The sequence below is a fragment of the Prinia subflava genome, chromosome 4 (assembly GCF_021018805.1).
Source record: "Prinia subflava isolate CZ2003 ecotype Zambia chromosome 4, Cam_Psub_1.2, whole genome shotgun sequence".
Taxonomy (NCBI): domain Eukaryota; kingdom Metazoa; phylum Chordata; class Aves; order Passeriformes; family Cisticolidae; genus Prinia; species Prinia subflava.
The window spans coordinates 711,062-738,256 of NC_086250.1; the positions used below are offsets into that span (position 1 = coordinate 711,062).

The window sequence follows — 27,195 nt, forward strand, 5'->3', positions numbered from 1 at the left end:
TCTGGGTGAGATGGGTGATGTGGGTAAAGTAATCAGCAGCTTTCTGGTGCATGGAGTTTCCATATAGTACTCTCTTACTAGAAGTCAGCAGCTATTTTTCCTTTTTAGAGCATGTTGTTGATGTATGCTGATATGTTGGAAAGCACTGAACACAGGATCAAAGGTTGTGTAGCAGAGGCCCTTTCATCTTGGACTGATTCCTTGCATCAGCTAATGGAAAGATGGATTTGCTGACCTCCCTAATTGAGGTGACTAATAATACATTCTTGCAGAAAAGCTCCTAATCTATTAACAAATGAGTCATCTTTCATATAGATGCTATTAATTTGAAAATACTAGACTTTCATACATATGTAAATGTTAAAATTCCCTTTCCCATAAGTGCCATAATAATTTATAATTACTTTCACGGGAGGCGAGGTTCACAGAAGCTGAATGTGGCACTTAAGCACCTATTTCACAGATGCAGTTTAGAAGGAATCTGTGCTGTGGGTGAAACTGGTGTTGTTGCATACACGTGCAAAATGGGATGAGATTGAGCTCCACAGGTTCTGCCCTGGCTGGCCTGAATACAGATCAGTTTGATGTTTGGATATTGGCTTTTTGATTTTTTTAACAGAATCCTCGTGCACAAGGATCCATTTTATCAACACAGTTTGTGACAAAAGAAACTTATGCTTGCCAGACAGGGGAGACAGAATCTGCAAAGAGTTATTTTATTGCAGTGTATGAAACTGCAAGTATGCAAGGGCTCTTGGTTCTTTAGCAGCATAAGCACAAAAAATCAAAGCTCATCTTTGTGAATAAATAAAACATGGTGTTTAAGCAGTGTAATGCTAACCCAATTTAGACAGCCTGGTGGGAAACAGAGGTTAAAGTCAGTATGTAAATTGTTGATTCTGATGAGAAATTCCAAACATTTGCCCTAATCCCAAAATGCCTATTCTCAAGAAAGATGAGGGGCACTTAAAAAGAATCCAGTTTCTTAGTTCCAGGATCATAGATAGTGCTGACATTCAAAGGGTGTGAATGTAGATTCTTGGAAGATGTGAAAAAGCTTTTGAAGCAAGGTAAACTAGTGATGCAGAAGTACCTACCTTTGGAAATGTAAACACAGAGTAACTGGGACTTACTGATAGGACTTCAAAAATAATTTTCCTTTGAGTTCTGTTGCCTACTAGACCATTTTTGGTGTCTGACAGAGAGCTCAAATTCCCTTAGGAAGTCAGAGAACTGTCAGAATTATATTCATAGCTAAAAACCTGATAAATGTGTGATTTTTAGGACTTTAATAGGTTTGCCTATGCCTAATCAGAATTTTTATTCTTACCACACGTATATGTGCACAGATGTCCTTAGGATATTTACAATGTGCACAAAATTCTTTTTCAAATAAATCTTGGTTTTTACTGTTCATGAGCACAGTATAGAAACTGCCCATGTCTGTGCTTGGACCATAGAAACAGCCTTCCTTTATTGTTGGTAAGCTCCTTCATGTTTCCATAGATAAATCTTGCATGTGGACATTCAGACTGACGGTTCTGTACTGCCCTTCATGGTTTTACCTTGCAGCCCTCTCCGGGGTCTACCTGTACACTGTGTATCAGCTGGTGGTGTTGCACTTTTGGTTCTTCTGTGGCTGCAGTTTAGGCTGTTTCTGATCTGCTTCCTTTAGAGCTCAAAATGCATTCCTGTAGGCTTGTTTGGGGTTTGTTTCTTTGGTTTTTTTGGGGGTTTTTTTGTACAAACCGGGGCAAATGAATTAGGCTGCTGCACACTGCCCCCTTAAATGAGTCATTTTGTGTGAGTCTGGTTCAGCTGACAGATGTATTACTGACAACTTAAGCTCTTTATCTATAGCACTTTTTTACCATCTTGCCCTTCTGCTGTCTCAGAGATAATGCAATGTAGGGCTGTCTTTAAAACACAGATCTCTTTCTTGGACTCTCACAAATGAAATCCCATTAAAATCATAGCAGTATTTTGTATCTCAGCTTAGCACTATGAAAAGCACCTGCTCATTTCCATTTAAATCAGGGTTTTGAAGCCCCCGGTCCCTGATCTTACAGGGAATACGTGGCATTTCTGGAATCAGCAGGTTTGTTTCTTCCCAGCCCTGCTGGACACCTGACATTAGCCCCTTGTCCAATGTCTTTGCGTGGGCTGCAGCTGAATGTCAGCAGGGACTCCTCCTCCAGCCAGGCCTTTGCTTCTGCAGGGCATTAGCAGAGCCCGTTTCCCAGAAATGCTGCCAGAGCTTTACCTCTGAGCATGGGAGGGGGGATTTCACACAGGGACCAAATCCTGCCCTCCACCAGTGTGCATGTGGTCCCTTTTGAGCTGAGTGTGGTTTGTCCTCTTACAAATGTTTGAAATGCTTTTATTGTAAAAAACAGAGGAGTTGTCATAATGCAAAAGTCTGTGCATGTGGATTTGCTGACAAGAAAAGCTTCTTTACATTCCCTTGTTTTCTGGTGATACACGTTTCAGGAATAGATGTTACAGAATTGTCCTTCTGAAATAAAATATATCCTAATTATTGTATCTTTCCTTTCTAGAGAAATAGCATTGCAGTCATGGTGAACCAAAAGTAAGGCAGTGTTTATAGGTACTACAAGTACATCTCAGACCTGCAATGCCTTTTGTAGCTGAAAGCAGGTGTACCTTGTCTTTCTTTGCCAGCTGTAAAAATAATCGGCTGAAGGATAGGTTAGCTGTAAACTGGCATCTTCCAAAACTTCGTTTTTGTTTGATTAACAAATTACATTTGTCTCTTTTTTTTAAACTTTGGGTTTTTTAAATTCCTGGGTCGGATCCTGAAAAATAGATACGGAACTATGAGATATATAATAAAAAAGGAAACGTGTTGTTGTGGTTTAACCTCAGCCAGCAATTAACTACCACACAGCCACTCGCTCTTTCCTTGGTGGGTAGAAGTGGCACAGCTTGTGGGCTGAGATAAAGACAGTTTATTAGGTGAAGTGAAAGCAGGCAGAATTCATTCCCTAGTTCCCATCATCAGGCAGGTGTCCAGCCCTTTCAGGAGAGCAGGGCTCCATCCTGAACCGGTGGTGCCTTGGGATGTCAGATGCCCTAAATCCACTCTCTCCTCCCCACCTCAGCCTGTGCTGCTGAGCTCAGCCTCTGCCCTGGGCTCTCCCCCTGTCCGGCTGTGGCCATTCCCAGCTCCCTGTGCTCCCCCCTCACTGCCAGGGTGGGTGAGAGGCAGGAAAGGCCTTGGCTCTGTGCAAGCCCTGCTCAGCAATAACCAAAATATCCCAGAGTTATCAGCGCTGTTTTCAGCACAAATCCAAAACACGGCCCCATAGCAGCTACTATGACGAAAATTAACTTTACCCCAGCCACAAGCAGCACTCCTGTCCTGTCCTGTGAGTGTCCAAGCACGCAGAGTTTTCTATGTGAAGAGCAGCCTGATGGCTGAGCAGACTGGCAGAAAACTGCCAAGCACATGTGCATGGTAAAGCTCATTCACTACAGGATGTACTGGCTTTGTGGGTTAACAGCAGAAATGACCAGGATTTTTATTCCAATATCTTAATATTGTCAGTAATATTTTTATAAGAAGCTTTTATTGAATCTGCTGATTTCAGCAAAACTCCTGTTAGGATTTTTTTTTCCTGTGGAGTGGAATTTCTGATTAAGAATTTGCTAAGAGTGAGATGAGATTACCCCAAGCAGGAAACAGACTGACTTAGAGTGTGGGAGTTGCTAAGGGGTCTCTTGGCTAATTTGAACAAAGATCCTGACACTCTTCCCTTTATGGCATTGACATGTGAGGAATGCAGGCTTGAATTTTGCAATCAGTCAATATTCAGATATTTGTGCAAGGCAGAATCTCTCTCAGTCCTTTTTGTAAGAACACCTCGTTAGAGATCCACCCAAGAACATCTTATTGCCACATAGAATTATTGCCTCGTGCCTGGAGCCTCCTTTGGGTCATCTGAAGATGAGTGAGAGCTGGAACCTCTGTCTTTCTTCCAGGTGGAAGCTTTCACACCACTAAATGTTCTGGTAGGACCCCTCTTTTTCTCCCTGTCCTTACCATTACCCTATGTTCTCTTGCTCATGATTGAGTCTTCAGTGTTCTCCCAGTGTCAGAGAATTTTTTTTAATGTGGCTGAGTTTTGCAGAATGTAGCAGTGCTTCCCACTTCATTGTGACACATTTCTGTGACACTGTCATGTAATGGCGTGTTGTGTTTTTCCCTTGTTTCTGGGAAAGAGTACATTCTTTTTCTTTTTCCTGATTTTTTCAGGCTTCTCTTGAACATACTGTATTTTTTCTTGGTGTTCAAAAATTAAAGGAATTTTCTCAGTTTAACCTACTTAGAATTCAAATGGAGGAGATTAAGAGGAACTTAACTGTGGAAGTGTTTGGTGTCTAGGTGCCTTGCTTGCATTGCAGAACCCAGAGGTCTAATTTAGGCATTTAGACTTCTTGAATAAATTATGGGATAAGTTTGTCTGATTACAGTAGTTATACAGACAGTATCTGCAGTATGAGTAATCTAAATCAGGCATCCAAACCCAAATGGACAAATGCATACTGGAATATTAAACACTGTGGCTTGGTAGGTCAAGTTCTGTCTTGCAAAGATGAGTGTGGAAATCCTGTCTTTAAAAAGCATATCACAATTTAATCCTTTCTTTCAAGATCGTGGTAGTAGCAGTGGCTGCCTCCTTTTGATCTACAATGTAGGGTTCGAATACAGGTCTTGGCTGTAGAATATCAATTAAATTTCTTTTTCAGACTGAGAAAGTTAAAATGCACATCCCCCCTTCCTTTGGAATGGTGAGATGATAAGCATTTCAGTTAGTTGGAAGTATTGGTATTCAGGTCCTTCTGTTCTTATGTGTTCCACCAATTAGAATAAGAGGCTGTGCTCTCTTTAATACTTTCTGTCAGGCCTACCGAATCTTTAAATATTTTATGCAAAAAGGAGAAGCTTCAACAGAGGGAGATGAAAAGAGCTGCCTGCAGCAGGGCCCCCAAAGTCAGCAGCACAGCCGTGGGTGCTGTGGGTGACCCTGGGCCTGCAGGACAGCTCTGGGAACACCCCAGGGGCTGCAGGACAGCTTTGGGAACACCCCAGGGGCTGCAGGACAGCTTTGGGAACACCCCAGGGGCTGCAGGACAGCTTTGGGAACACCCCAGGGACTGCAGGACAGCTTTGGGAACACCCCAGGGGCTGCAGGACAGCTCTGGGAACACCCCAGGGGCTGCAGGACAGCTCTGGGAACACCCCAGGGGCTGCAGGACAGCTCTGGGAACACCCCAGGGGCTGCAGGACAGCTTTGGGAACACCCCAGGGGCTGCAGGACAGCTCTGGGATCACTCCAGGGGCTGCAGGACAGCTCTGGGAACACCCCAGGGGCTGCAGGACAGCTTTGGGAACACCCCAGGGGCTGCAGGACAGCTTTGGGATCACTCCAGGGGCTGCAGGACAGCTCTGGGAACACCCCAGGGGCTGCAGGACAGCTTTGGGAACACCCCAGGGGCTGCAGGACAGCTTTGGGATCACTCCAGGGGCTGCAGGACAGCTCTGGGAACACCCCAGGGGCTGCAGGACAGCTCTGGGAACACCCCAGGGGCTGCAGGACAGCTTTGGGAACACCCCAGGGGCTGCAGGACAGCTTTGGGATCACTCCAGGGGCTGCAGGACAGCTCTGGGAACACCCCAGGGGCTGCAGGACAGCTCTGGGATCACTCCAGGGGCTGCAGGACAGCTTTGGGATCACTCCAGGGGCTGCAGGACAGCTCTGGGAACACCCCAGGGGCTGCAGGACAGCTCTGGGAACACCCCAGGGGCTGCAGGACAGCTTTGGGAACACCCCAGGGGCCGCAGGACAGCTTTGGGAACACCCCAGGGACTGCAGGACAGCTCTGGGAACACCCCAGGGACTGCAGGACAGCTTTGGGATCACTCCAGGGGCTGCAGGACAGCTTTGGGAACACCCCAGGGGCTGCAGGACAGCTTTGGGATCACTCCAGGGGCTGCAGGACAGCTCTGGGAACACCCCAGGGGCTGCAGGACAGCTCTGGGAACACCCCAGGGGCTGCAGGACAGCTCTGGGAACACCCCAGGGGCTGCAGGACAGCTCTGGGAACACCCCAGGGGCTGCAGGACAGCTTTGGGAACACCCCAGGGGCTGCAGGACAGCTTTGGGATCACTCCAGGGGCTGCTCCATTGGGGCTCACCAGGCTGCCAGGGTGGGGAAATGCCAACTGAGTCCTGCCAGGGGCAGGCAAAGCCTCAGCCGGGTTCTGCCATTTACAGGTGTAAATTTGGGGCTGCTGGATGAGAGTCCGACTGTGTCTCTGTACAGAGCCTGGGTGGAAAGCTGACCCGCGGAAGGAACACAGGCAAGGAGCACCTCTCTAAGAGGTTATGTGTGCACCTTGTCCATTTGGGACTGCTGTTGAAGCTGGGCCTGAAGGGGCTTAGCTCTGGCAGGGAAAAATGTGTTGAGCATAACCAGAGACTAGAGAACTGTGCTCACAAAAATACCTCTGTGATTTGCAGGTGTCATTATAATTTGTAGTGAGGCTTAAAGACCACTTTTCATTACTTGAGAACAACAGGGAGGGAATCCTTAAGATTTGAGATAAGAGCAATAAATTTCAAGTACAGGTTCATCATAATTGCTTTGACTTTAATTACATCGCCTGCATTAAACTGTTTCACAAAAGCACAATTGTTACTTACTTGGTAGAGTATGACATAATGAAGCTCAGTGGTATAAAAAGTATTTTTACATGTTTATTTCTAGAGAAGACTATTTCAACAGTACTTTTCAAGTTTTCTTGAGATTTCTAGTCAGGTCGTAGACATAGCATTAAGTATCAGTGGCTAGTGTTGCATGAACTTGGAAAATATTTTGCTTTTCCAGGATATCTGCTGGTTTAAAAGTGAAGTCTGAAAAATGCGTGAGAAGTAAATCTTGCCTGCTCCTTCAGGGAGAAAATGATGTTTTCTTTGAAATTATACAGAAGACAAGAAACTTTAACTGAAAAAGTAGTTTAGTTATGATACTAGCTAGTAAAGAATATTGTTCTATTATTCTGAGAGTCAAAAAATTTGGAAAGGAGAGAAAAGAACCCATTTTGCTTCTCTTTTGCATGTTGGAAAAGAGTGGGTGTCAAAAGCACAGAATAGTTTTCTGTGGTGTGTTTTCCAGTTACCTTTCACATAATAAAGTTTGTTCTTGACTGAGCAGCAGTTCAGAGAACAGTGGGAGTTATTCATAAGCTCAGCTCTAACTTTTCCTCCAACTCCACTCTTCATTTTTCCTGGGAAACTGAATTACAGGCAGTTGCTGACCAACTGTCAGGTATTCCAAACTCCCTTGTCTTTATTTCACAGACTGACGGATATCAGTAAATCCTGTTTGTCACTGGTATAATTTTTTTTTCCACATCATGTGTTTGAATCATATAATAGTTTTTTGGTTCAGTGACCCAGAAGTTCCACGGAGGCATTTTCATGTTTAGGGGAAATAATTTCTGTGGGTCCAAGACACACTTTTTGTCTGTGTAACCTGAAATGACATTTCACAGCAGATCAGATGGTAAAAATGTAAGAAGTTGGTTGTGGTGATTTAGGCCATTGATGTTTATAAATAACCCAAGTTTGATTCCGAGACAACATTGAGTAGAGGAAATAATTTCATTTAATAGATGATGTGGTTGTTCAGAAGCAGCTCTTTACTCGCCTGGGAGAAGGGAAATGCTGAAGTAGCAGTATGTGGAGAGCCAGGTGGAAGCATGTGGGGATTTGTTTGTTAGCTGGAGGAACAACACACAGCTGGGCTGTGAATAACTAGGGCTTCTCAAATACAAACGGAATTAACTCATGTGTGGAATTGTAAAGTTTAATCTAGTGGGGTTATTGTTCAATTTTAACAGAGTCTGAGGACATTGTCTCACTACTGTTGTTGCAGAGGCTAAAATCCTCGTGCATTAAGTTTTATGATGAGGCTCTTTTCCCTATGCAGCATTTATCCAGATTTCTGGAGTTGTGTTTCTTTCTTACATGCTGAAGTTTCTTCTGTAAGTCAAATGGGAAATCTGTGCTGTGTGTCGAGTTAGTGCTGAAGGCCTTGGGAGCCTTCCCAGCTGATTGCCTTTTGTGGTGATTTGTAAATTCTGATAGCACTGTGCCCCTCTGCTCTGCCAAGACAGTAATTCTGCAGTCATTCTGGGTCCTCCTCTGCAGAATTGTTCTTCAGGGCGGGTGAACATTGGGAAGGTACTGGCACAAGTGGCTGGCAGCTCTGACGTTTTCCTCTTTGGAACAGTCACTCTCTCAAGCTGATGCCAATGGAGGAGTCACTCAAGCAGGAGTCTCCTAAGTGTTAAGCAGTCTCTAGCAGGCATAGAAGGAGGAACTTGGACTTTCTGTGGTACAGCCCAGTTCCAGTTTTGAACAAACCCCAGTGTTGGTTTGCTGACATTGTGGTTTCCTCTCGGTTGGTGGTTCAGGAGGTCGGAGGTGGCACATGCTGCTTTCTTTATTCTCCGTGGGAGGAACGCTCTGATTCCATGTGTCTGTTCTTCCAGCACATGCAGATGACAATCCAGGCTCTGCAGGACGAGCTGCGCATCCAGCGGGACCTGAACCAGCTGTTCCAGCAGGACAGCAGCAGCAGGAGCAGCGAGCCCCTGGTGGCGGAGCTGACGGAGGAGAACTTCCAGCGCCTGCACGCCGAGCACGAGCGCCAGGCCAAGGAGCTCTTCCTGCTGCGCAAAACCCTGGAGGAGATGGAGCTGCGCATCGAGACGCAGAAACAGACCCTGAACGCACGCGACGAGTCCATCAAAAAGCTGCTGGAGATGCTGCAGAGCAAGGGTCTGTCAGCAAAGGCCACCGAGGAGGACCACGAGCGGACGCGGCGGCTGGCCGAGGCAGAGATGCACGTGCACCACTTGGAAAGCCTTCTTGAGCAGAAGGAAAAAGAGAACAACATGCTGAGAGAGGTGAGTGACCAAACCCAGCTTTCATCTCCTGTCTCCTATCCATTTCACAGCTGTAAGGAAAGAATCTTCCATCTGCACCATAAGCTGTATTTTACACTAGATTCGACAGAATTTGTGCCTGTTTTAAAACTTCTCTATGGCTTCCTTGCGTGTACCTTGCGAGGTTTTGTCCTGTGGGCCCCACTTTCCCTGTACTCTCCATAGGAAGCTCTGGAGGTGAATTGTCCCAAAGCCTGTAAAATGAATTCTCCTCTTCTATTGTAGTTAGAGAGAAAGTAGCTACCTGTATTTAGGTGAGAGCAGAGAGAGAGATCTTTGCAAGAGCAATGGATGATTGCTCTACAGTTTCCATGGAAACAGTCATCTTGCTGTGAAGGGTATTTGATAAAACTATTAGCTGCCCTGGATGTACAGCAAAAAACTGATTTCTTAAAGGGACACTGCTGCACACATAGTAACCCCTTCTCACCATCCATCTGAAAGCAGAAAAACTATTGTTATGTCTGTATTGTACCTTGCAAGAGTACAATGGCAGGCATTCCTCACTGTTAGTCATTTTAAACTAATTATAACAAAATACAGTCTGTATAGAATACAAATATTTTAGTAAAACGAAGGAAAATAAAGAAAATGAGTTATTGTGTAGCTAGTGTCGTTACATTTCTTAATGTTATTAAATGCATTTTCCTCTGGTCAACCAGCCTCCTAAAGTAATTGAACCTTAACTTCTAAAAGGCTGGTAATTGAGCATGGATTGTGTAGATGCGCAGATAAATACGTGTATACATGGATTCCCTAGTGCTGAGATTGTGTGTACAGATTATTTTACATCTGTCCACTGGAGGCATGAATTGATAGCTGTCCGTGTGTGTACCATGTGTATGGATCTGCTGACCTGTTCTGCACATTGGTGTCTATCTCAGCTTCAGCATCTTTTGGAAAGCTCTGTGTGTTCACAAGATTTAAGGCCCCTCTCTAGGAAGTCAGGAAAGCAAGGCCTGGAAGAGGTTTTTGAGATGAGTGTATGCAGCACATAAATACTTCTTAATGCCTCTTATTCATATGTTTTCCAGGGCCTGACCCATGGTGCTTGTGCTCTTGCAATCATTTATATAAGGAAGCTGGAGCCATTGCATTTCTGAGCCAGATTTAGGCCAGATTTATTTTTTTAGAGCAGTAATCTCTTGAGTGTCTGGAGTGAACATAATATGATTCCAGAGTTTCTGTACTACAGTTTTTCCTTTATTTAGCAACCAATGATAATTCTGTTCCATTTCTTGTAACTATTTCAGGAAGAGCCTCAAATGGCTTCCATTTGTTTCTGCTCTAAGTCCAGCAGCATAAATGAGAAGCTGGCAGGAGCTGTGCAATTTTTGAGGGATGCGGTCATGTTTGTTCCTGCTGCTGATGAGTAGATGTTGGGAGATAAGAATCCGTGTTTCATTCACTCATATTTGGAAGTCATCAGTCACTCAAATCCTGTCTTTATGGTAAAAGACTCCCCAGAGGAGGTAGAGATGACCTACTGCCTTGAAAGTGCAAATGTGATTTATCAAATGTTTTAAAGTTAATTACTCCTTGCTGCTTGCCCGCCCTGGTTCTCACTGAGAGGTGTGAGCTGGGTGTGATGTAATTTGTAGCCAGACCATGGATATGACTGTGGGATCCAGGTGTGAAGCACCCTGGTAGCCTCAGAACCATGGTGCCATCCTATCCCCTTATGGAACTGGATGACAGCAGGAGTGGTTTTGTTTGTACCCGTGTGTGGTCCCTGAGCTCTGAGCAAGGCTGAGCTAAGTGAGCTCCCCCTTACCTGCATCCAGCTCAGGTCTCATGCCTGGGGCTGTGCAGGCTGGGGAAGATCAGAGGAGCTTGCAGCTGAGTGCAGCTGACTGCCTGAGCACCCCGGTGCTCTGCAGGATGTGGTTCACAGCTGCTCTCCGTGGTTCACACCTGCAAGTTCTCTCTCAGGTGTGTCACCTGTCAGGCGTGTCTGCATCACCCTCCTCAGCTGGCCTTCTCTTATGTTGTAGGTTATTTTAGCCCTTTGCTACCCCAGATACTAATGATGGAATTTTTGAGCTGCCTTGAAGAAATGAATGTGCATTCCTGCTGGTTCTATATCTAGCATTCCCAGTATCTGAAAGGCATGCTAAACTCCTCTCTAAATACTGCTGTTAAAGGAAGCTTTAGTGTCTCAAAGGGATTCTCAAGAGCTTGGGAGGTCAGTTTATATTTCATGTCCTAACACATTAGAAAATTTTAATAACACTCTTGACCATCTTAGCAAAAGAAGTTCTGAAATGTCAGAATCCACTAGTACTGTTTCTGACTCTGCAAGGGTGTTGGATTTCTGATAGAATATTTGTTGAAAATAATACTGAAGATCTGCATTTTGAAGCAAAAAGGTATCCCTCAGTTTTCTGACTTTGAAACCTCCATGTGATTTGAAGTGTGATGCTGAGACTCAAGGTCATCAGACAGTTTTTCAGGCAGACAGTGCAGTTACAGTGGCCAGCACTATGACCTTGAGAATTAAATGTGAATTAATAGATTTCTTCAGCTTTTGCTATTGCTGTTATTGTACTAAAGATTGCATGAATTTCCTAAGGAAAATAAATTCTAAGAAAGGCCAGAGTTGTGGTTATGGTAAGATCATAACTGTGTGTGCCACTCACAGTTTTATCCATTCCAAGATCTCCCTTTTTCTGGGCTGAAAAATCCCGTGCTGCTTAATTGTTCCTCATATAAAAGCCATCACATATTTCTGATCGTATCCCAGGGCACTGTCTCCCAAATCCAGGTGATGAAATGGATTCTGCTGCAGCTGCTGAGAGGTATCTCCATAAGCAATTTGACTCTCTTGGGCTTTTCCCAATTGCCCTGACTTCTGAGGACCTCAAGAAATTACTCATATCAGTCCATGGGAAAGTTACTATATCCAGCATAGGATGTATTCAGCAACTGGTACAGAGGACATTCTCTCATTAACACAAAGAATTAAAACTTAAATGTCACCTTGAACATCAGCATGCCCTGACTTCAGCAGATAACAGTGTGGCTGCATCCCATTCCTCTTCCCTGGAAAACAAACTGCAGCTTCATAGCTTAGCAAAAGGTGGCTGCTATTTGGAATACCCCTTCTTCAGCCTTAGTGACAATTATCGTGGTTGGTATTCTAGACTTAACTTTCAAAAACAAAATTATTTTCATACCAGGAAGAAACACTTGATGAAATCCAGCAGGTGGACTATGGTTTCCAGAATAGCTCCCAAGTTGCATTAACTGCTGTCTCTTTGTTCCAGACTTGCCTGTTGCAGGATTATCAGTGGTGGTGCACAGCTCCAAAGATAACCAAGCTGCTGTGCTCCTCCTGAGAGCCTCTCTGCTCCCCACTCCCCAGAGTGCTGGGTGTCCTGTCTGGAAATGGACTTTTCCCAAATCCCCACTCCCCAGAGTGCTGGGTGTCCTGTCTGGAAATGGACTTTTCCCAAATCCCCACTCCCCAGAGTGCTGGGTGCCCTGGTTAGAAATGGACTTTTCTCAAATCCCCACTCCCCAGAGTGCTGGGTGTCCTGGTTAGAAATGGACTTTTCCCAAATCCCCACTCCCCAGAGTGCTGGGTGCCCTGGCTGGAAATGGACTTTTCCCAGCTCCCCACTCCCCAGAGTGCTGGGTGCCCTGGCTGGAAATGGACTTTTCCCAAATCCCCACTCCCCAGAGTGCTGGGTGTCCTGGTTAGAAATGGACTTTTCCCAGCTCCCCACTCCCCAGAGTGCTGGGTGCCCTGGTTAGAAATGGACTTTTCCTGGCTACACAGACAGCCCAGGTATGAGTGCAGTGACCAAGGCAGAATGTGATGTGGCTGCATCCAGGCCTGGTGTTCCAAACTCTTGGGGTGCTGTGGGCAGACTGAGATTTGTAAGGACAGCCCAACAGGGGCTGTACGTGTAGGGGGCTGACCACAGCCATTTGTTTGGGAACAGAAAGAAGGCTGTTTATCCTGGAGGCTTCTTCCTTCAGAAGGCAGTTCTAGAGCCAAGGCTTGCATGTTACAGTAGTGTGGAATGAGGGAAGAACTGACAGGAGCTTTATACTTTGTGTCCAGAAACTGTTTGGTAGTAAATTAACAGTTTTGACTTTATTTTTTTTTTCTTTTTAATAATTGGCTCCATTCAAACAAGATGGATTTTTATTCCAGCTGAGTACAAAACTGAATGAAGGAGTCAGGAATGGAGTGTTAACAAATAAAGGGAGGTTCTGTGTGTAAAACAGACACTGAAATGGGTGGTTCATGAGGGCACAAATTCACAATGAGCTTAAAGAAAGAGGCTGTGGCAGAAAAAGCTATTATTTATTTCCCTTCTGAGTGTTTGTTGGAATGGGAACCCCACACAGTGCAGTTTGTGAGCTGCATCACAGTTATTGGGATGCCCTTCCTGCAGGGAGCCCTCTGTGAGCTCTTTGGGTGGGCAGTGCCCGGGGTACCCAGCAAGGGGCACTGGCAGTGTCCCTGCTTTGTCCCCAGAGCCTGGCAGGGACAGGCTGGCACACGGGGTCACACAGGAGGGTTTAGCCTGGGATCCCTGACCTGCCCCTGTGAGGCCAAAGGCAGCAGCCAGGGGCTCAGGGAGGGAGGTGGCACCACGGTCCCTGCAGAGCCGTGCCCGGGGCACAGAGATGGGCTCCCCGCTCGGACCAGTTCTGCAAACAAGTTGTTTCTCCATGGGTGTGTTAAAATTCCTACCCTTTTCTGCTCCGGGCTCAGAGGAGGATTTAGACATTTTAATTGGAGCAATTAGAGTTAACTCAAGGAACACTTTTGTCCTGTGCCAAAATTTTGCAACATAAGTAAGATAACTCAAGAGAGAAGTTTGGTTTGCAGGAGTAGACGGATTCAGTGACTGGAACTCTTACCACCATCACACTGGGGGATGTCTTTCTGATGAGGTAAAAAATGAAGTTTCTGCTTTTTTTAATTGCTGCTTCATGCTTTTGACCTTTTAGAAGCAAATGGCAAAGGGAGAAATGATTCAAATCAAGATCATTTAAATAATTATGTCTTTATTAGAATTGCTTGTTTGGTCTGCAGGTAGTTTTAAAACACACAGAGGTTTTGTAGGTCAAAATCGGAGAAAACAGGCTATTGCAACTTGAAAGCATGCATAATGTATTTTTTATGCATTTAAATGCTTTTAAATACCATTTTAGTTTGGAATATTCTATATTCTATGACAGGTAAAAATGGTCAAACATACATGAAATTATTTCCATCTTTCCTCAGTGCAGAGGTTGGTAGCTTCATAATTCTTCAAAAGTTGAAGAATCAGGTTGGAAAATAATGTATTTGTTTTCTGTTTCTAAAACACCTTATTCTAGCATGGCAAATTTCTGATTTTTGTACAGTAGTTAAATAATGTATGGGTATGAAGTAAATGGAAAAAAGCAGAACTCCAGTCATCTGTCAGGAGGTTTTTTCTGTATTACAATTATGGTCTCATCAAAGTGAAATAATTAATAAAATTTCAGTAGGTTTCTTCATATGCTTTTTCTGGCATGGGGGGCAAGTTATTTAATTCTTGTACTTATTTCAAACCAGCTTTTTTCTATATGATTGGGCTAGTCTTCAACATACAGGAGAATTTCTTACTATTTCATTTTAGCACTTCCACACCCTTCAGACAGGATTTTTAAAACTGTGTGAAACAATGCTTAAATGTGTCTGCGGATTAGAGGTTTAAAAAGCTTCAATGCCTTTTGATGTTTTGTTGTGTTGGAAGATTTGCTTTGTCAATACATGTTAGAGGGTTTGCTTTGTGTACAAATGACATCCTAGGTGTGCTTTCCTTGGAGATGGTCACGTTGTCCTGCACTTCTCTTCAGTAAAAGTGAGATCTGTGGTAGTTTGTTTCCACAAATGTCAAACTTCTAGTGGAAGGAAAAAACCCTAAAAATACCACAAGCAAGTTGGAAGCTAATTTAAGTACATAATGAGGGCTTTTGCACCTTAAATAAGAGGAAAGAGAAAAAATTAATAGCAGCACATATGTAAATGAAGTTCTACAAGATTAAGATTTTAATTTTTAATTGACTTTTCTTCAGCTTTTGAATTCACACTTCAGCAGTCAGATTTCAACACAATGACTTGCTACTTACAACTAATTGGATGCTTTGAATTAGTTCTCTTCTTACCTTGCTTTTACTCTAATGCCAAAGTTTTGAGGGATTTTGCTTTTGTTTCCTGCTGATTGAAATACTGAGATGAGCAGGAAGCTGAGCTTTAATTTTCACTTTAGGTGATGCCTTTGTTAACAAACTTAAGTGTCCTAATATCTGAGGTTTTAATTGGATTTAGAAATAATCCTCTCAATGGATTAATACAATTGCAAAACAGAGATGAGTTTCTTTAGCCAGGGGTAACTGAGCTTCAAAGCAACTGGCACCCTCCATTATCAATGTGTGTGCGATTGCCAGCACATCTTTCAAAGTTATGCCCTTTATAAATACAGTCATTTGTTTTTTTCAGGGAATTATGTTGATTTGGTTTGCAAATGCAGGAAATGACAAGTGGAAAAATGCAGAAATAATTTCCGAAGGAACTACCATGATTACTGCTTCCAGACTTGTATAACTGCATCATTTTAGTGGCAAAAACTCTAATAGCAGTGAAATAAATTCTACAGGACTCTTATATGTTTTTTCACTTCATTTTTACATCTTGCTGAAATAGAAGTTAAAATTACTGGTATGGAGTACGTTTAGAAAAAAAAAAGCATCAAAAATCCTGAAACGAAACAATTGTGATACTATCCAGTCACTTCTGGCACCAGGTAGTAAAGATATTTATACAGATGAGTCATGCAGACTGAAGGGCTCTCCCACAGGTTATTTCATGCAACCTTCTGCTCAGACCAGCAATTTCAAGCGGCGGGGATTCCACAGCCTCTCTGGGCACCTGCTCCAGCCCTTGCCTGTTCTCCTGGTAAAACCTTTTTATATTAGCAGGTCTAAATGTTCAGTGCTGCAGATTCTGCCTGGTGCCTGTCGTCCTTCCACTTCTGAGACCTTTGTTTCCATCGTCTCTAGAGCTGCAGTTTGTTCTAGAAGGCGTTGGGTTTCTCCCCAGCCTTTTCCTTTCAGCTTTTCCTTTCACACACTTTTCTGCCCCTCTGTCCCCGTGCACTGTGTGTGAGGCTCTCCTCCCTGAGCCTTGGGGTGCCCTCCTGTGCTGGGCAGCCCAGGGTGGGCACGGTGCCCAGCAGGGCTCTGCAGGCTGCACACAGGGAGGGAAGGAATTCCTGATTCCCACCTCTGCTGCTCCCTGCCCCGGGGCTGGCTGGCTTGGGAGAGACAGGAGCTGCTGGGGAGAGCTGGAGCTTCCTTTGAATGGAGAATGTAAACCTGCTCTTTCTACATGATTAGAATTCTGCAATTGAGGGACGTTCGGGTCAAGATATGGGAATAGGAATAAGAGTTCTTTACTGGGAATATTAAAAAATACAAATGTAGTACAAAAAAACCCCAAGCAAATAAACAAAACACCCTAGAAACACTGCCAGAGTAGAATGTGACGTGACACCCTGTTGGGCAGGGTGTTGGGACTTCTGGTGACATACACAACCCAGCACAGGGGGTTTTCTACATCAAGGGCACGTGGCTCCATCCAGTTCACGTCTTCCCCAAATTCCATCTCTGTGAGCTGCTGGAGTGCTGCCTGTCCTGTGGCTCAGCTCATTAATGAAGGCACTAATGAGGGCTGGAGCTCACAGTGCTGATGAGCACCAGGCTCTGAGCCCCACAGCCCAGCTCGTTTCCACCTGATTTAACCACTCCCCCAGCCTGTGCCTCAGACTTGGGATGTTTGGAGGCCTTGGGACATGGAACACCCACTGCTCCCCACTTAGCCACACGGCCAGGTGGAAGAAAATCAACTTAGTCAGGTATGACGTGTCCTTCTACACAACTAAAGATCTATTTTATCTTCTATAGCTACTAAATAATTTTTTGAATTAACAATGGTCATTAATGCTGAGCTGATGGATGCTCCTGAAATTTTCCTTTGGTTTTAATGTTTGTATTTCATTAAAATTAATTAGGACTAGGTTGCTGAAATCTAGGTAGGCAGAAAAGCCATCTGAGAGACTAAACTTTAAGTACAAAAGATATATAACACTCATTTAGTAAGGCCTGGAGGATAAGGTTGGAGAATAAAACCAGTTTTTAGTCACAACTGCCCAGTCCAGTGAATGATGCGAAGATCCAGCACAGGATATCATAATTGCTTGCTCAAAGATTTGGATTGTACAGTTAAGATTTTAAAAAGCCAGATTCATGACTGTGCTTTTAATTACGAATAATGTTTTTAAGCATTTTTAAAGAAGAAATTCATGTCTGAAATGGCATGTTTTTGTTACTCTCTGTGTGGAATGTACAAGTGCAAGTCTGGCAGGGGATGGAAGGCATGTCCTTTACTGCTTTGGAAGCTGCTTGTCTCGTGGCTGCTGAGAGAGAAGGTGCTGGATTTTTAAGAATAAAGCCCACCCCACTGTAAAAACATCATTGCTTGAAAGTGCACCTTCCCATTTGTTCTAAACCCCGTGCAAAATCAGACACAGGAGCAACAGAGGGGATAACCATGAATGACATGGGCAGGTTATGAAGGAGAGGAAGGTTTGGACTAAATCCAACCCTCAGTGTGTGTACCTGACAGGGATAATACTGCTCACTACTGAGGGCTCCTTCAGTTCTAAACTGCGTGCTCTAATTTGGGATTATTTTCAAAAAAACCCCATGGACTTTGTAACTGTTTATGGTGTGTTAAAATCACTTTATCACAGCTATTCTTTACACGCTCAGTGTTCTCAGTGTGTTTGATCAGCTGTTCTATGTAATTATGCTGAGCAGAAAATTAAGAGTGTTGTTCCTCATAGGGGCACTGTGCTGCCTTGCAGAACTGTCATTGTTACCTGGCAGATGTAATAATGATACACACCTTTAGTTCATATCTTTTTCTGTGGTAGATTTTCTTGAAAAGGAAGACAGATATTCTTAATTAAAAGTTAAGATGAAATATAAACCCCAGCTCTGGAGAAAGTGCCTACCTTGTTCAGAACTCCTGACTGTTTCTGGTCTTCAGTTTCTAGTTATTGAATCTTAAAGATTTTTTTGGACAGAACAACCCATTTTGGATTTTTGATGCCTGTGAATGTACTTTAGAGTTGGAATCAATTTGTACCATCATTTTGTTTTTCCTTTTTGCTGTCACTTTTAAATGAAGGAGTCACTGAACATATGAAAGCAATAAAAATATAAAAGATATTTATATGAGCCACCCCTTGTTATAATAATTGAATTTGCACTCAAAGGTGCAAAGATGCTAAATTTTACTAACCTGTTAGGAAACAATAGCAGTTACATAAGAAAGTTCTTAATGTGTGAAACTAAAGGACAAACATTGTATTACTTTATCAGAATGATCACTTGCAAGGAATGAAGGACTGGGTTTCTGTTTTTCTGGTCCTGACATTTGTGTGTGGCCCTGTGTTCTTAGCTATCACACAAAATCCTGTTTCACAGGTTCAAATGTTAATTTTCACCCAGCTGTGGGGTGTGTGTCCAGCACAGAATCTGAGTACAGCAGAGCCGGGGTACACCAGAACCTTTCCGTTCTGCCGTGGGTGCAGCCGTGTCTGATCCTGCCCAGGGATCCTGCCCAGGGATCCTGCCCAGGGATCCTGCCCAGGGATCCTGCCCAGGGATCCTGCCCTGCTGGGCTCCTGCCCTGCTGGGCTCCACGGGCTGGGGCTGCCTGCAGCTGCCTTTCCAGGCTGCTCAGGACCACAGGCACGCTGCCAAATGCAGCCCTTCCTGTGCAGGCAGGAGTGGAGGTGTTATTTCTCAGCAGGTGATGTCATCCAAATCACAGTGCAGTTACGTAGGGCGATGGAAGTGGGACATTTCCTGTGCTGAAGTGCAGAGCATCCCTTCAGCAGAGGAAATCACTGTATCCCAGAGGAGACACAGGCTTTTCTCCAGAAGGAGCTTGGAAGAGTTTTCTCTTGGGGAAAACCCTGAGCAATGGTGGAGGCAGACACTTTACAGACATGCAGTTCTCCTGCTGTGTGTTCCACCTCTCCCACTGCCATAGCAGGAGCTGATTTCACATTCCCAGCTCAGAAACAGTGTCTCTGCACAGGTGGAAATTACCTAACTACTCAAATAAAAATAATACACTGTCCAAAGCAGACTTATGGCATGTTAATTTTTGACCCTCTTATCCTTTGTTTTCTCAGTTGCTAAAAGCTCACAATAGTTTGTTTTAATTTCTTTGAGTAAATCCACTTGGGGAATGTAGGTACAGGTAAGCAGAATAATAATGATATTGCTCCCCTCTTCTCTGTGTGGTGCCAGTAACATAAGTGCACAGGCTCTCAAGTTTTCTATTGACTCTAGGAGAAACAAATATATTTAGAGGGGTTTTCAGGTTTATTTGTTCAGGAGGATTTTTTTTATTTCAGAGAATGCTGCTGTACACTGCAAACACACTTGTAAAAACAGCTTCTCAGAAAATACACAAACATAATATTTAAAACCAGAGAAACCTTCTATTGGATTTTCTTGTTGTTACCATTCACAGGCATCAACTTATGCAAATGGTCTTATGCCAGACTTATGCAAGATTCCTGTGGCCCTTGTCAGGTCTCAGCACATTTCAGTCTTGCTCACTCAGAGCTGTGTAAGAGCTTCGTGACTTTACAAGCAGTGTTTTCAGTATTTTTGAGAAGCACTGTGCAACTCTGCCTTTTTCATTGAAATAGTTAATCATGGGGAGCTAGTTGCATGAATGACTGCCAGACAGAATTTTACCTCTTCACCATGTCTATTGAAAATACAAATTTGTGGGCGGATCTTGAGATTTGTCTTTCAGGTGCTTGAGGGGAGGGAATGGATAAACCGTGTGTGGGCAAATAACACAATCCATTGTTAGGTTAACTGCATCACAGTTTGTGCTCTATGGGCATGACAGTATTTTTCTGGCATATCAACATTCTAACAATTCACATTCCTGCAGTTAACATTAGAGTGTGCTGGAAGGACAAGACTGTGTGAAGACAAAGAGTGAAAAAGAGTGTTAGTGGTGTCTGTTTTGTTTCTCCTCTTTTTACACATGTTGGCTTGAAACCTCAGCCTTATATGATAGAACAAGTAATTTCAGCTTTTTGTAATTTTATCCCTTTAGCAGTTTGAAGCATGATATTTGTGAATTTACATAAACAGAAATGTCCCATGGATTTGTATCCTCCTGCCTGCATCCCCTGAGCCTCCTGAGCAGTGTGCTGTGCATTTATTTCCAGGTGTGCTCAAGGCCAAGAGCCTGGAGAAAGGTTTTCATCCTGTGTAGTTAAATGTTGCCACTCTGGGGTGAAAATGCTGGGAAAAGAGAGCTGACAGCAGCTGCACCTTACAGCTTATTGAACCAGGAACCAGAGTGTGGTGTGTGCAGTGAGCCTCTGGTCGAGTGCATTGTGTGTATGTCCTCATGAGACACTGGCAGCAGCTCACACTGGTTTAGCAGGCAGATGCTGGAGCTTTGTAGTAAACCCAGCTGTCCTTTCAGGTTTATTTTGAGTGAGAGTAGTCAAAGGTGCAGTTTGTGCTGTGCCTTTTTAGCTGAGGCTGGGGTTCTGTTGAATGAGCTTTTGGCAATCCTTTCTGTGATATGGGAGTGATAAAGTGCGTGAGCTGCCAACATCAGAAAGCAGCACTGAGTTATGCTGTGTATTAGAAAGAGAAGGTTCTGGTAATGATGTTTGTGTTGGGGCACTGCCCCTGTGTAACTCCTGCTTTCCTTTCTGCTGGGACAGGAAATCCATCGGCGCTTTGAGAACGCTCCCGACACGGCCAAGACGAAGGCTCTGCAGACCGTCATTGAGATGAAGGTAAGGGCTCCTGCACGGCCTGCAGTGGCACTTCTCCTCTGCAAAATGGGCTTTCATGGGAAAGGTGCCTCCACCAAACACCATATGCGTCTGTCAGTCCTGTAATTTAAAATAACTATACCTTTTATACTATTTTATTTCTTACTATTGATCACTGAAGACACAGACACAGTAGAAACTTGTCTGCCTGCAGCAGCAGATACAGATTTGTTACAGTTAACCAAAAGTTCATTCTGTTACAAGAATGGGAATGATAGATTAGTACGAAAGATTTGTGGGATTTTATGATGTGGGTTCTTTTCTTTTTATGTTATCAGGATTGAAATACTGCTTTACATTCTGTGTATCAACACAGTTAGCAAACTCGACACCCACGTAAAGGATGGCTCATATAGCTAGAAATATCTGTGTGCCATCATGAACCTAACTTTCCCAGATGAATTTGTGATTGAATTCTTAAGCCATTTGCTTAAGTATTTAATGGACTGATGGCAGTTGGCCAGGAGCTCAGGAGCCACAATCAAATGTGTGGTTTACACTGCTTTATGCAATCATTTTTCATATTGTATTGCTCATAAAGTACATCAAACAAGGTTTTGGACAAATAGAGTTGAAAAATTGGAAACTGTCTTTGCAAGCTGTTCTTTTCCATTTGCTATCCCTTCTTTTTTATTTTATTTTCCTTCCTTTTTTCTCCTGCAACGTTTTCCATTCTGTATCAGTCCTTATTTACATCCCATCTTTCTACTCTGAAGCCTTTCATTTGCTGTCACTCTTTCATTAGTCATCTCTGTGGCCCATAGTAGTGAAAACTGATTGACCATTCTGGTAACATTAATGTCTTTATTATCAAAAGAGAAACACAGGGGTATTTCTGGGAAATAGTGTGAGCACTGAAACAAAATGCTGTTGTCAATTCCAACATATCACTTCACCTTACTACCTCTAATTTTTTGTTGCAAAAATCTACTTTATCAGTTTTTAACCTAAGTATCAAACATTAGTCAGGAAATCCAATTAGATCTTCATACTGATGCTTTTGAAAAAATCTCATCTCACGAATGAAAACCTGTATGTGTAAAAATCAGCTTTTTGTTCAGCTGTGCTTTGCTTATCAGACAAAGAAATAGAAAGGTTTTGTTTATGAAAGTCTGTGATATAGTTTCAAGTCAGATCTGTCTTTCAGGAAGGACTGAATATTTTGGGGAAATGAAATAAGAAAAAATAGACTGCTGTAAGAGATTATAGTTCCTAAATCCATGTCCATGATCCTGAGTGTGCCTGAAGCTCTGTGTGCTGTTCTTGCTGCTCCTAACACAAAAGGCTTCTAAAGAAGCAGCAAACCAGGTACACTGAATGATCATCCTGTAAAAGTAGGAGGATAATGATAGATGGACCTCTTTGTTTTTCCAGATGGTTATTTTTAACCCACTGAAATGTTTTATACATTGTACACATGAGTCAGAATCCTTTACTGCTTTATCCAGTCAAAAATAGATTGTTGCACGTTTTCCTTGCTTCTGGTGCTTTGCTGTTCCCCATTTGTGACCCCATTAAATTACCTAGTGGGACAGACCCTGTTTTTTGCCATTCTTGCAGCCGCATTTTGCTGTCCATTCAATTAGAATTGAATATCTCTGGTTTGTGCTGGCTTTGAAAAGGCAACTTTTCTTCATGTTCCTTTGTTTGTTCATCCTCCATGGTGATCCTGCCTTGAACCGTGATTTCTTTCAGTACTAAACTCCTGCTTTCCTTGAAAGGTAAAAACCAAATGGAGAAATGAGTGTTAAACACCCATATATAAAGAGCTGAACACTGATTTTTCTAAGAACTTCCTAGGTAAATGTCAAGGGCAGGTCATTTCTTGGACGTGTGTCTCCTTTTGTTTTGCTGCAGCAGTCCCTTAACAAATCATCTGTGTCTTTACCCATCTCCTCTCATCACGTTCAGGATTCCAAAATTTCCTCCATGGAGCGCGGCCTGCGGGATTTGGAGGAGGAGATTCAGATGCTGAAGTCCAACGGAGCCCTGAGCACAGAGGAGCGTGAGGAGGAGATGAAGCAGATGGAGGTGTACCGCAGCCATTCCAAATTCATGAAAAACAAGGTACTGGGACAGAGTGACAGCCCTGTGTCAAACTGCTCAGTGAACACAGGGGAGAAAGCTTGTGCTTCTCTTTGGAGGGGTGCTCTGGGTTCCCAGTCAAACCTGGGAAACAGAATTGATTAAATACCTGCTGTGGAGCCACGAAAATAACTTAAAAATATTGAAAACTATTTTAAATTCCAGTTTGAAAATATTATAATGTTGCTTCATTAAGATCAGTAGCCCAAGTTCTCCTTTTATTGTCACACCTGGTTTCCTTTTCCCTTTTCCCTTTCCCCTTTTCCCTTTCCCCTTTTTCCCTTTCCCCTTTTCCCTTTCCCCTTTTCCCCTTTCCCCTTTCCCCTTTCCCCCTTTCCCCTTTCCCCTTTCCCCTTTCCCCTTTCCCCTTTCCCCTTTTCCCTTTCCCCTTTTTCCTTTTTCCTTTTCCTTTTCCTTTTCCTTTTCCTTTTCCTTTTCCTTTTCCTTTTCCTTTTCCTTTTCCTTTTCCTTTTCCTTTTCCTTTTCCTTTTCCTTTTCCTTTTCCTTTTCCTTTTCCTTTTCCTTTTCCTTTTCCTTTTCCTTTTCCTTTTCCTTTTCCTTTTCCTTTTCCTTTTCCTTTTCCTTTTCCTTTTCCTTTTCCTTTTCCTTTTCCTTTTCCTTTTCCTTTTCCTTTTCCTTTTCCTTTTCCTTTTCCTTTTCCTTTTCCACCATTGCTAATCCATTATTGGTTCAGATTTTGTGGTCTAAGGTCTTTCCAGAGGTAGTTTGTTGATAAAAGGCTGTTTCTGTTTGCAGCTGTTGTTGTGTAACTGTTTGGCCTTTTCATTACATAAAAGCTGAGGAGAGTGTGAACTGTCACAGCGATGGCTTTCCAGGACACTCTGCTTCCAGCAGTGGAGTCAGCACCAGAGCAGAGTTACAGCACTACTGCCCTTCATTTCTGGCATGTTAATAATTCATGTGCTGACAGGAATTTCTGTTTGGAATACAGGACAAGAACAGCAGTGAGAGATGTTGGTCCTCAGGTGTAAAGACAGACACTGGCTATTGAATTGTCTAGGCAAAAGTGGATCCATTCTTTGTTTCTCAGTCTTTTAGTGGCTCCCAACATTCTTTAGTGAAGGTTCAGGCCCTCTTGTAGAGTAAATTTCAGTATATTGTGAACAGTCCTGCCTTCCTTAATTAGCTTATGTGTCCTCCCTGCTAGCAGTGCACAAACACTGGAGTGGAGGTTGGAAATTACTCTGCTAGGTGCTGAGCCATTGTAACCCACTGCATTTGTCCTACTTGAAATTATTGGTCAAAAAAAGAATGCAGGATGAGGTGCCTTGGAGAAAGCAGCATTCCATGGCCCAAGGTAGATCCATGTACTGAGTGTGTGTTCCTTCCTCTTGTCTCACACCAGCCCACTGAAACACCTCCAGATAACTCCTGTCTGTTCTCACTTTTGCTCTTTATCCCACTGGGTTGCTTTTAGGAACTGAAGGAACTCAGTTCCTTATATTTTATTAAATGCTTGATAAAATCCCACTGGATTACTTCTAGGAATCATTTGAATTGATTCCCTGCTCAAATTCAGATGGGGGAGGAGATTAGAGCACCACTTCCTTCCATCTTTTCTTCTTTCTTCTTTCATGGTTGGCAACTCTTCAGTTTCCCCTTGTCCTCTCCCTCTGGGCATCCATTGATCTGTTCAGCTGCCTGATTTCTGGCCCTCTTCTGTCTGCTGGTCTGCTCACTTCTTTTCCTGCAGAATTTTCCCTTTTGGTGTCTGTTTGCTCATGACTCCTGGCCATCTCAATCCTGACATCTTGCTGTCCTACCCTGTTCTGTAATTTTACAGCATTTATTTTTATAGTGGTGTATTGTGTAAGTAGTTTGTGGCTGTAGCTTGACATTAAGATTATTTCTCTTAAGCTGAAGTATGTCCTTTTTCCTGTTGTAATTTCCTTATGAAATGCAGTTTCAAAACCGGATAAGTGCCACATTCTTGACATATGTAAACATAACCATAACTGTATATCTTCTGTTTCATAATCAAATTCTTGTCTGGCAGCCTGTGTGAAATTACACAGACATGAAACTTTTGAGAAGATTTAAGGAAGAATGGAGAACATGAGTGACCAGTGCTGATCCTTCTGTTCAGTTCTTTGTCACTCTCAGTTTCTTGGACTGAAGCAGGCTGACTGGAAGCTGACAAATAATAAATATTTAAAAGCATAACAATGTCGTGACAGGTAGAGCAACTGAAGGAAGAGCTAAGTGCCAAAGAGGCCCAAGGGGAGGACCTGAAAAAGAGAGTGGCTGGTCTCCAGGCCGAGGTCTCTGCAGTAAGATCTCTCTTTGTGTGCAGTGGCCATTCACTGGGGCTCGCTGGCTCTTCTGGCTTTCTCCTCTCACCTTCCTCATGACTCAGTTTAACAAGTAGAACTAACAGCCTGCTCAGCCTTTAGCTGCCTTTTTGTTCACATGGTGTCCATAAATAACATCGCTCTCCAGCTGAACATCTGTATTTGTTTCGTTGCTGTTTGAGCAATAACCTACTCTTCTCTACCGAAGCAGATTTTCAAAAGCATTCAGCACCCATTTTGGGGACAGACTTCCACAGAGATTTGCTTTTCCTAGGAAAAAAACCCCTTATTTGAAAACATGTTTTGAACCCTCCTAACATTGTTTCACAAAAAATAACAAAATCTAAATGCTGAACGCTTTTAAAACTGATTGCTGGATTTAGCAGCATGAATTCCGGTTCTTCCTTTGCTGTGAGGTCAGAGTTTCACTCAGAAGAGTGAACGTGGTTTCTCATCCAGAGGAGAGATGTGAGCCCTTGGTGCCTTTCCTTCCCCTGCAGTGTGGATGGTGTGTGCTGTGTCCCTGAGGAGCTTTGGCACACGGGCACTGGGCTGGCAGCTCTGGGTGGGACTCAGGAACCTCAGGTGTAACTGGGAATCCTCGTGTAGTGAAATGTGGTGAACGTTTCATTTGGGATGAGCCCAAAACAGTCTGTTTCTGAGGAAGTTTTACTCTGATTCAGGCTACCTACTAATGGAAAAGGTTTGTGTCATCTGAGATTTCTCAGGAGGCTGTTTATTTTAGATACCCTAGAAGAGATAAGCAGCAGCAGTTCCCCTCTGCCAGCAGTGCTCTGTGCCTGGCAGTGCTGTGCAGCTGTGGCTGACAGAGGCAGTGCTGCTGACACCGGGGCTGTGGGCTGAATGGGAACAGGGGCACAGTCAGCTCCTGGGCGTGTCTGCTGTCAGTAAAAGATCAAGAAAAGAACCTGGCAGGTGTCTCTCCATCCTCTCTGAGCACGAGGCTGGGGTGAGAGGGGAGGAGCTGGAGGGCAGCGTGCAGGGCAGACCCTCCAGAGCACACCCTGTGCTGCTGAGAGAGCTGCAGGTGTCATCATCTGCTCTGAGCTTGCAGGCTGGGTACCCTGTCAGGATGGGTCTGCTTCATCTCCATCCACACCCCATCCCTGCTGGGGGCCTGGGTGTGCTCACTCCTTTGGAAGGTGGATAAAAGACTGCTCCTACTAAAAAAGAACCTCCCTGGAAAAACTGGTGACATTGCTCCCCTCTCTTTTTCCTTCTGTCCTTTGCTCATGACACAAATTTTTGCCAGCCTTTCACTCAAGATAACCGAAGGCTTCATAGCTCTGTGGGATAACTTCAGGGTATCATACTGTTTGCTGGCAGTTCTGTGTGTTTCTAGCAATTCTGTAAGGAGGGTGTGAATGATTTCTCCTGTCCCCCTCCCTCCTGTGATTGCAGATTGGGCAGGTGAAGCAGGAGCTGTCCCGCAAGGACACGGAGCTGCTGGCCCTGCAGACCAAGCTGGAGACCCTCACCAACCAGTTCTCAGACAGCAAGCAGCACATCGAGGTGCTCAAGGAGTCCCTGACAGCCAAGGAGCAGAGAGCTGCCATCCTGCAGACAGAGGTGAGCTGGGGAGTCCTGCACGTGCTGGGCACAGAGAGAAACCCCATTGTTGTGTTCCTGGGCTGGACAGCCCCAGAGCCAGCCTGTGCTGCTTGTTCTGGACACTCCCTGTCTTGGGTTCTGTCTCTGATTCTGGCCCAGGGGGTTGATCTGAACACAGATACCTGTGCAGGAGTGCTTGGCTCAGTTAGAAACTGCAGTGCCTGAGCTGGGGGCATTCATTTGCAGTGAC

At 43.9% G+C, this 27,195-nt stretch overlaps 1 protein-coding gene across 6 annotated transcripts in view; it reads left to right on the top strand.

Moving 5' to 3' along the window:
- Nucleotides 1-27,195, top strand: part of ERC1 (ELKS/RAB6-interacting/CAST family member 1) — a 250,634-nt gene that overhangs the window by 51,359 nt on the left and 172,080 nt on the right. For 3 of the 6 annotated variants that reach the window (XM_063395072.1, XM_063395071.1, XM_063395075.1), the window contains exons 3-7: nt 8,582-8,998; nt 20,863-20,937; nt 22,888-23,043; nt 25,260-25,352; nt 26,796-26,963. In XM_063395072.1, coding sequence (XP_063251142.1) covers nt 8,582-8,998; nt 20,863-20,937; nt 22,888-23,043; nt 25,260-25,352; nt 26,796-26,963 — 909 coding nt within the window. The remainder of the gene's footprint in view (nt 1-8,581; nt 8,999-20,862; nt 20,938-22,887; nt 23,044-25,259; nt 25,353-26,795; nt 26,964-27,195) is intronic. The other 3 variants (XM_063395074.1, XM_063395076.1, XM_063395073.1) reach the window with 2 other exon arrangements.